The sequence below is a fragment of the Durio zibethinus genome, chromosome 21 (assembly GCF_047325235.1).
Source record: "Durio zibethinus cultivar Kanyao isolate XHJ-2024 chromosome 21, ASM4732523v1, whole genome shotgun sequence".
In the NCBI taxonomy this organism is placed as follows: Eukaryota; Viridiplantae; Streptophyta; class Magnoliopsida; order Malvales; family Malvaceae; genus Durio; species Durio zibethinus.
Window position 1 is genome coordinate 10,138,597 of NC_143182.1, and position 10,462 is coordinate 10,149,058.

At 28.1% G+C, this 10,462-nt stretch overlaps 1 protein-coding gene across 1 annotated transcript; it reads right to left on the minus strand.

The window, feature by feature from the left end:
- Nucleotides 1-1,082: 1,082 nt before the first annotated feature.
- On the minus strand, nt 1,083-5,473 carry LOC111305536 (acetyl-CoA acetyltransferase 2). The gene is made up of 14 exons (XM_022903174.2): nt 5,427-5,473; nt 4,707-4,771; nt 4,178-4,276; nt 3,898-4,071; nt 3,688-3,793; nt 3,472-3,610; nt 3,305-3,382; nt 3,160-3,225; nt 2,919-3,004; nt 2,499-2,598; nt 2,262-2,372; nt 2,136-2,177; nt 1,727-1,921; nt 1,083-1,438 (listed from the first exon to the last, which is right to left on the minus strand). The coding sequence occupies exons 2-13, from the start codon at nt 4,750-4,752 to the stop codon at nt 1,745-1,747; spliced, it is 1,224 nt and encodes a 407-aa protein (XP_022758909.2). The 5' UTR covers nt 4,753-4,771; nt 5,427-5,473; the 3' UTR covers nt 1,083-1,438; nt 1,727-1,744.
- Between the last annotated feature and the right edge of the window lie 4,989 nt (nt 5,474-10,462).

Below are 10,462 nucleotides of genomic sequence, written 5' to 3' on the forward strand. Positions count from 1 at the left end.
ACAAGCCATCGCCAATTTGCCATCGCCCATTGCATAAGTGACAAGGGAGAGATCGTCTGCATAACATTCCATGATAGCCTTGAATAACACGCAAAAATATGATTATTTTAGAATCGAGTTTTCTATCTTCAATAAAATATTAATTATATAAATCTAAAATAAAAATAAAAATATATATTATACTTATTAATAGGATTAAGTTATTATATAACATAAATAAAAATAAGTTTGTTATAAACTCTCAACGTACACATTAATAGAATATATTTTTAAATAATTTTTTTGTATTTTTCATGTTAATTTATTGTTATTAACTAAAATTCTAAGAGTTTTATGTCATTTAAGTTTAAACAATTTAAAGAATATACGTATAAATTTTTTACATTAAAAATCATTAAAATTGTGTAATTAGATCTCACCTAATTTTAATTAAACTTGATGAAATTCATTATGAACATATAAAAATATATTGTATATATCGTAAGATATGCAATGATTAGTTTATATATTGACAAATACGCCATCCATTTATGATAAAATTAATTCTTCATATAAATACATATTGATTTTATAATAAATTACATAATACTTATAATATGTATAAGTAATATTTAGTACATAAAATAATGTATTAAGATAAATAATAATTATTTTATATTATATTTAATTTATATCTAAAAAATAAAATTACAAAAAATTTAATTTAGTATTTTTGGCTTATTTCATCTCATTCTTCACTTTTTAAGGTATATTTAGTATCTTTGGTCTTCTTCCATCTCATTCTTCACCTTCTTATTTATAAAAACGATACCATGTGCACAACATGCCACAAGCAAATCAGAGCAATAATCCAAGAAGCGTTGATAATCCCTCTCTCAGCACCCATTTTAGGATGTGATATCCAGAATAGTATTTTTTTAAATCAACCTTAAAATTCAACGTAACTGTTGTCAGCCATCGCCAGTTGAGTTTTCTATTGGCATTTTCAAGCCGGGCTATTAGAGTAAACATCAATTGTCCGCCAACCATTCTGTAAATTTTGATAAGATTTTGGTTTAATAATGGGATGGGACCGTCATCACTTACCTATAACCATGAATTTTCAATTAAGAGCATCCAGTAATGTTGCAATTACAGTGGCCATGGGTATAGACCAACTAATAGGGTTGCGCATCATCGTCTATTCCTATCCCTATATCATTAACTCCACATCAAACTTGTCCCCACGCCAACTCAACAACTTAACTTGGTGAAAAAAGTGAACAACATTGGACATACATTTCTTCTTAATTAAGGATTACTATTAACTTATTTGAGAATAAACCAAAAATTGAGACAAAGGAAAAGGAGATAAAATTGCACTACAAGAAACCGTGTTTTGTCGCCATGGATTTTTCCACCACATGCACGATTATGGTCGCAACATCATATATCGAACCTGAAAAGAAAGAACTGACATTCACATCTTGTGACCAAGATAATTAATGCTTTGATTTGATTCGCAGAAGTTCAAAAATCCTATTACCCTTGCTAAAAGCAAACTCAGGTATCCACTTCCTTGGATTGAAGGGAAGATCATTCATTTATGCAGGTTTTGCAGATTAGGAATTTCTATTTACTATTCATTTACAGTTTTGTAATTTTACTATGTACATAGCCTAAATTAAGCTAGGTGAGCAAAATATTATGCGTTGATAACTACTTTGATATAATGCATGAGACTTACCCAAACATAAAAAAACGTTTACAGAAGCTCCACAACAAGTGCAGATGCACCTCCACCTCCGTTGCAAACACCACCAACTCCGTATTTCCCATTTCTCTGCTTCAATACCCCCAAAAGTGTGACCAAGATACGAGCTCCACTGCAACCCAAAGGATGTCCCAAGGATACAGCTCCACCATTCACATTAACCTTCTCCTATAACCGTTTAAAGAGGAAGAAAACTTGAGATTAGGAAGAATGAATTATGTGACTTTCTTGCTGGCAAAAGCTGACTAGGGAAAGGGAAACACAGAACTATTTCACAAGATGGCATACATATGTATCTCACTTTTAGCAATTCATGCTATCAATTCACATGTTCAACCTTGAAAATACATATGCAGAAGCTTTTGAGAGAGAGAGAACTCACTGGATTAAGGTCAAGCAGTTTCTGGTTTGCAAGAGCCACAACCTGCGGAGAATGGTGCATTATTTCAAAACTACCAGCTTCATCTATAAGAAAATAATATATTTACAAAAAGTACAGGAATCTTACAGCAAAGGCTTCATTGATTTCATAGTAATCAATTTGAGAAGCATCCAAGCCAGCATTTGAAATGGCTTTGGGTATTGCAAGGGCTGGAGCTGTTGTGAAAAACTCTGGTGCCTGGAATCAATCTCATGTAAGTATCAACTTGTATGACACTTAATGTCAAAAGTAAAGTTAGAGATTTCTGATTTGGCAGTTTCTCTAACACATATCTTCAAATTTAAACATAGTTGTGCAAAGTACCTGAGCAGCATCTGCATATCCTGTAATCTTTGCGATCACCTGCAGTCCTAGCTTAAGTGCCTTTTCTCCACTCACTAGGATTAAAGCAGCAGCACCATCACTGTCAATAAGACCAACTTCTCTTTAATAACAAACTCCAGATCATGTCCTTGAAAGACTTAAGAGGTCAAACTGAAAATCATTCCTTAATTTTGAACCGAACAGCCAACTGTATGATTGCACAACCCTCAACAAGAGGCCTATAATAATGATTCATCGAAGTAAAAAATAAGCTACGAATATAGGATGACCAAATTGTTTATTGGAGAGCTCTATCAGGAGGTGAGCCTTAAACTTAAGCATTCCTAATCTAATTATGGTTTGCCATAAACGAAATTCTGCCCAAAATATACAAGTGAATAAAGATGTTAACTAATTGACCTTATACTGGATGCATTGCCAGCAGTAACAGTGCCTCCATTATCCTTGAAACTTGGTCGCAGCTTCCTCAATTTTGCAGCATCAAACTGAAATGAAAGCAATATTTGAATTTACCCATTACTCAAGTGATCTAATATCTATGTAATTTATTTAGGCAATTTAAAGAGATGTTAAGAAAGAAGAAAGAAAAAGGAAGCAGCAAAGTGCAAAAAAGTGATAAACGGGTCTAAATTATGTTTACCTTTCCTAAACCTTCATCCTTGTCAACTATGGTGGATGGCTTTCCCCTTCCCCCAGGAACTTCAACCTGTGCAGTACCAAATTTAGTTATACATGATAGTATATACGTAACAATGCTCAAAATTAATATTAAGATTATATCTAACCGGCACAATTTCCCATGCAAAGGCTCCACCCTGTTGAGCAGCAATACCACGCTCAAAGCTCTGAATAGCGAAGTTATCCTGCAGAAACCATGAAGATATAAGTCCAAATTCCTAGCCAGGAAAAGAAAGTCCATTTCATCAAGTAACTCTTGCAGAGAACATATTACCTGGTCCTCCCTTGAAATAACATGTTTCTCAGCACATAATTCAGCACAGCTGCCCATGCCACAATCATTATAAACATCCCATAGTCCATCTTTCATCATTCCGTCGACAAGAGTATCATGCCCAAGCCGAGATCCTTTCCTGCATGTTAATACTGAATCAGAAACACAACTTGAATACAACAACAAGGGAACCGTGAGTGGGAGAGAGTTGCTAACCTTGCTTCTGCCAAATATTTAGGTGCATTAGACATGTTCTCCATGCCACCAGCTACAACAACGTCATTGATGCCCAACTGAATGCTCTGTGCGGCAAGCATTGTTGCTGCAATAGCCCAAACCAAAAAGAAAAGAAAAGAAGAATTCATTTAAAAAATACTCCATTTAAGGTTTTTAAAACAATAACTCTTAAAACTGTAAAGTGCACACCTTTCATCCCAGATGCACAAACTTTGTTCACAGTGGTGCAGACAACTGAGTTAGGAATTCCTGCACCTAGTGCAGCCTGTCTAGCTGGAGCCTGCCCCAGATTTGCACTGAGTACATTGCCAAAGAAAACTTCTTGCACAAGGGATGGATCAACATTCGCCCTTTTAAGAGCAGCTGCAAGTTGACATATATAGCAATTAAGAAAAATGGAAGAGCATCCTAAATATATAAAAGTTAATCCAATTATCAAACAAGTGAACCAAGGTTTTTCCAACCAAACCTTCTATAGCTATTGATCCAAGCTTGGTAGCAGATAAAGATGACAGTAAGCCGAGAAATCCACCCATGGGAGTGCGTGCAACACCAACAACACAAACATCTGTACAAAATATACAAAAAACATTGAACAAACCATCAGCAAGCCAAAATTTGAAGTTTTAGTTGTCTTGAGGAAAGTGAAACAACCAATCTATTGTCCCGAAATGATGTCAATTTTTTTATATGCTAAAGCATTTATAGTAAAGGATTAAGCATTTATAGTAAAGGATTATCATCTATGCAAGTCGACAAGCAGGTTTATACACTTGGCACGCATCTTTCTACGTATAAATAAGGAAATCATTATTCAATTAGTACGATAACATATTTAGTTAAGTTGATGAATATCAAATGTATAAATCCGCTAGTGTAGTTTTTAAACCAGACTTCCAACATATGAAGCAACAATCAAATAATAAAAGTTATCAACTATGCAAAATGTTTCTAGATGCATCAAAACGTTATTAATTAAAAAAAAAAAAAAAAAAAACCTCTAGGCTTAATTGAATCTGAAGCTGTTGCTGCTGTTGGAGCCATAGATGAATCTAAAATGGATCTGCAGCGAGTACAAATTAAGTTAAGCTACTGCTTAATAAAAACATAATACTCATAATTATAGTTAAAAGGGTATTCATAATCGCTAAGAATCAAAACACAAGCTTTTGGTTGTTATCTTTAGACAAAATTTGCATTAAAATGAAAGCAAAAACAAAACCCTCACATATTTTTTACCAACCCAAAAAGTTGATCTCAAAGAACATGTATTTTACTAAAAATTCACACCTCAAGAAATCGGTACCAAAACAAATATTTGATAAAAGCATGCTAATAAAAAAATGTAAATTAATAAATAAATATATTTATATATTTCTTACTATGATACATACTCTTCAATTAACAAAATACATAAATATTTCGCTTCTTAGAAACGTTGAATTTCAAAGAAAATATATAAAAAAACCCCCTGTACTACTTGACTGGAAAAACTTACAAACAAAAGGAAAAAAACGCTGCATAAACAAGAAAATTAAAAGATAGAACTAGATCCAATTTGAGCAAGAAATTTAATTAGAAATACAAAATACCAAATTCAAGAGTAAGAAAAAAAAACCAGCAGAATCAAAGGAATGAAAAGTTTCGCATGGAGTAAGAAAATAAGAGGAAAAAAGGGGGAAGAATGTAGGAGAAAGTATTAAAGTGCGTAAAAATACCTGTGGAGATTTTCGTCAAAAGATTAAGCAGAAATGAGAGAAATGATGAAGTGAAAAATTTTCGAGGTAATGAATTTATAGAAGGTAGAAGCAAAACCGCCAAGCACGTGCCTCACGAAGAATGTTTATTTACGAATCAACCTATTAGGAATAATTTATTGACTCTTATGTCCCCCTTCTAATTCCTACGTGCCTCACGAAGAATGTTTATTTACGAATCAACCTACACAAATGGTTTATTGACTCTGGTGTCCCTATTCTAGTTCAGATGAAAAACTTTATTAATTTAATAATTAAAATTTATAATCATCAAATTTTAAAAAAATTTTCCATCGTTAATCATTTTTATTTTTTCATATCATGCTAAAAAATTAATATTTTATTAACAAGTTATTCAATTATTGACTTTTTTTTAAGCTAAACGAGATTCATGACTTAGTATTAGTGTTTATTTTTAAATACAAATTAAATTGTTGCATTTGTCAAACTTATTCTTGTAATTTAATGCAATGTATTGGTGAGAATAAGATTGAATAAAAAGACTTTAATAAGATATTACTTGCCTTTTTTTTTTTGTCAATTTTCAAATTGTTAAGTAGTTTTTTAAATCAGAAAAAATTATTATTTTTATTTGAGGTTGTTAAGATTTTAATTTTAATTACAAAAATTAAGAAAAAAATTTATTATTTTTGTAAATTTTTCTTTTTATTTTATAAATGACAATCCTTAATTTGAATGTTTAGATTTATAAGTTTAATAAGATTCTCTTTTTTTTTAATCGATTTATAAGATTATATAAAGTGTATGCAACATTGCTCTCTCACGGGCACGTTTTAGCCAGAAATGAAAGAGACAGAAAATTTGATTATTTTGTGTGGTAGGTGAAGTCAATGGGCAAAATTGTAAAATACCAATAAGTTCACTTTCAACTCCCTCAAAAGACTGTACATGAAAATATCGTGAAAATGATATTAATAAAAAATATAAAAAAAATTTAATTTATAATTTTAATAAAAATTATATATAAATTTAATAAAATTAAAAAATATATTATAATTTTTATATTAATATAAATTACGATATATAATTTTTATATAAAACATAATATAAATATATAAATTATTACTTTTTTTCATCTTGTATTATTTGTTATGCATCGATTTTTACAAAATTTAAAAAAAAAATTTTAATTTTAATGTATGTAATATTAAAATTAAATTTTTTTATAAATTAAAATTTCATGATTTTTAATATAAAAAATAAAAAATATATAACATAATTTTAAAATATAAAACTTTTAAATGTAAAAAAAATATATAACATGAAGATACTCAAAATAAAATAAAATAAAATATTTTACATAACATAAATAAATAAATTATCATAGTGGTTATTCGTCAATTCGGGGCTGCGCCCAGATTATTATGGCGATTGGGCCAGTGGCTGCCAGTGGGGAGCATCATCAATCAACCTTCAAACACGTAGGAGAGATTCTTTCGCATGTTTTCAAATGGCTGAGGCGATATTAACGATGTTTAATATGACAACCAACTATCCATATAGAATAGATTCAATATTCGGCATCTATTATTATGAAACATTTCATCTATAAATTTTTAATTATAATTTTATAATATTTAATTATATTTAAATATTATATAAAATTTTATCATTTATAAATGTAAATCTCATGTAAAATTTTGATAAATTTTATATAATTTTAAATTATAATAAATTAATTATAATATAATAATATGAGTAATATATTTTTTATTATCAAGGAAATTACCGTCAGGATTTAATGAATAGAATTTTAGTACCTTTTTTATGTATTAAAATTTTAAAAATATATATAATTTTTAAAAAAATAATTTAGATGAATGATGAAATTGAATTCGATAAAATTAATAAAATAATAATAATAATTATTATTATAATTAACAAATATTATTATAATTATGATTTAATAAAAAATTTTATTAAAATTAATATTTAAATTTAATTAATAATGATTAAAGTTTAATTGCATCTCGAGTGGTTACAACCAATTATAGGATAAGTAAATAGTTACTCCAAATGCCGAATGAATCCAATTTTTTATAAATCTATGAAGTTGCATGCTAAAAGTTTTATTCCCGTAGCTGCCCTCTTGATGATACGGGACTTTTGTTGCTAAATGTCTAATCAAACATGATAACTTGGGTAGGCACAAAATTTGGCGAGGGAAGTTGGGAGCTGAGAAAATTGACCTTTTACATTAATAATTTATTAAAGGAGAAATAAAACAAGAAGAATTATTTAGTACATTGTCAATTATATTTTTAAATTATATTAACCAAATTACTAGACTTACATATACCTTTAAGATATATTAAAACATTAATTAAAAAATATGAAATGTGATAATTTATTAATTTTATGTATAAATAAAAAAATTACTATCAATGTATAAAGAACAAACTTGAGAAGAAATCAAAACATGACATTCCAATAAAAATCAAAGAGTATTCTAGCCAATATTGACTTTAGATGTTGAGTTCACCATGTGGCTAAGAGTCCAAGCAGAAATCGTTGTCAATTGGATTTTCACCAACTCCTTTGAGTAGGTAAGACATGCAATCATTTTCAATTTAGTAAGCTAGAATTTATATTATTTGTTTTATTATATAAAGGAGTTTCACATTGGTAAGTTATAAACATGAGTTTGGATGCATACAAGTTAGTCAAAAGAATTACATAAAATAAATAAACTTAAAGTTATAAGATATATATTTAATAGTAATTTCATTTTCCCTAATACTAATGGAATTTACGCTTAATCAAGTTTTGTTTGCATTTGATTAATACTTTTGTTATTTATTTTTTATAAAAACATAAAAAATAATTGAACTTTATTTAATAATGTCTTAATTATAAAAAACTAAAGCAAGTATATTTTTATTGATGCAAAAGTTTTGAAATTATATATATATCACGAGATATTATTCGTTTTGAAAATTAAAAGGTTTATTATCAAGATTTTATTATTTAAAAAAATCACTCAATAAAGGAAAAAAATTATTTGCTTATAAGTCATACAGTCCGATCCTTGAATGTTATTGATGTGGGTTTTTATCTCCTTAACAATCTTATTTTTTCATTTTCTCGAGGAACTAAAGACTAGCCTTTCTTATAGAATATAGATTGTGGAAAAGAGGATGTATTCTATGTATCTAATATTTGTACCATTTTGAACAAAAAAATTTGTTTGTGGCATTAGTTTGGGATTAAAATATAATAATCTATTTGTTTTCTCCCTTTTCCCCACATTTTCCTTTTCATTCTCTACAATTCTGCAAAAGCTATTTGTCAAAGTCTGCCATTTAATACAAAAATTGTTGAAAATTAATATTATGTTTTTTTGGTGAGTCAAAATTAAATATTTATAGTTAGCCTTTGTTGACTTAGTTTGCTGCTTTAACTAAGTCTGATAAGTTAGTTTCATTCAGTCCAACATATAATGAAAATTAAATTGCAATCTCAACCAACTACCATTCAATGTTGAGAAAGGCAAGAAAGTTTTGCTTTTACAAGTATCTTTTTAAGGAATTGCCAGTATTAATTATATAGAATTTTAAGCTTAATAAAATTTTTATGATTTAACATATGGTATTTCCTGTTTTTTAATACAATTGTTAAATTTATTTATTTTTTATGATTAAAAATATATTTGTGATCTCATAATTTTAATTTAATTTATGCTTTGCATTTAACAAAGTATTAAAATTACATTATTATATTTGTGTATTTATCATACTCACCGGTCATTATTTATAAACTCTTAAAGTCAATAAGCTTTTCGATTTGAATTTTTAGTTTTTTGCGTAAGACTTTAACTTAAATACTAGTTTTGATAATTTAAAATATGATATATTGACATGATATGAACATGATACAAAAATAAGATATAAAAATAATATGATTTAAAATTATATCAATAACTATATATGAGTTTAATAAAATAAAAAAAATTATATTTTATATTTTCGTATCGATACAAATTATGATATGTAATTTTCGTATAAAACATGATATGAATATATGAATTTTAATATTTTATACGATACGAATACATGAATCATCAGATCTTTTAAATATCCAAATGGGTTTTAATTGCTTTTATTTTGTTTTGCTATGCATTTATTTTGAGTTAATAAAGTATAATTTTGTGAACTTGTTAATTTTTATTAATATATTATTATATATTAATGCATATAATAAGATAATTTTTTTTTTTCATTTGATCTTAAAATCAAATATAATGGTCTGTCACTTAAACTTGGCTCGTGAACGAATCTAGCTTCGTATGAACTCCAATTAATTTTGGTATAATTTTTTGGTTTTGACAAAGGAGCCATTTTGTCACTTTTATTAAGTCAAAAACGGGTCACAAATTGATTTTGGAAGACCATTAAAAACTTCAAAAGGATTATGCCAACTTCAATGGTGATGGCATTTATCAATGTTAACTATCCAAGAGGGAAGAGGAAAATTTGACTTTGAATTTGGCAATATGAAAAAATTTCTCAAATCTCAACCCGACAGCCTTTGAGGACCAAAGTGAAAAAACTTTGAAAATGACAAACCTATATAAATAGTTGCAAGTCAATGATTTTTTTACTCTGTACATTTGAGAGAATTAATGAATTATAACTAGGGGTGAGATAGAAAATTCTCCCGAAAAAAAAATATTTAAATATAAAATATAAATATAACTCCAAAGTTAATCGTGAAAATTTGAATTTTGTCCATCAAATTTTAAAATATCGCAAATGTATCCTCATTGTACACGGAACAACAATTACTCGATTAGTCATGGAACAATCAACTCTTTCGCATGGTTATAGTAAGGGAAAATTGCATCTAAGTCCTTGAGTTTTTATTTTCATTTACGTTCAAATCAATATCAAATTATACGCTAATAATTTAGCTCCAAAAAGTGAAAGTCAAAATCAAATCTAGAAGATGCTTTTAAGTTAAACAACTTCAAAGATCTA

Excerpts from the sequence above, each read along its gene's own strand:
- LOC111305536 (XM_022903174.2), bottom strand. The coding sequence starts at position 4,752 with ATGGCTCCAACAGCAGCAACAGCTTCAGATTCAATTAAGCCTAGAG. Across the intron at positions 3,794-3,897 it reads TTGTGCATCTGGGATGAAAG|CAACAATGCTTGCCGCACAG; the intron begins GTGTGCACTTTA and ends GGGCTATTGCAG. Across the intron at positions 3,611-3,687 it reads AAATATTTGGCAGAAGCAAG|GAAAGGATCTCGGCTTGGGC; the intron begins GTTAGCAACTCT and ends ATTAACATGCAG.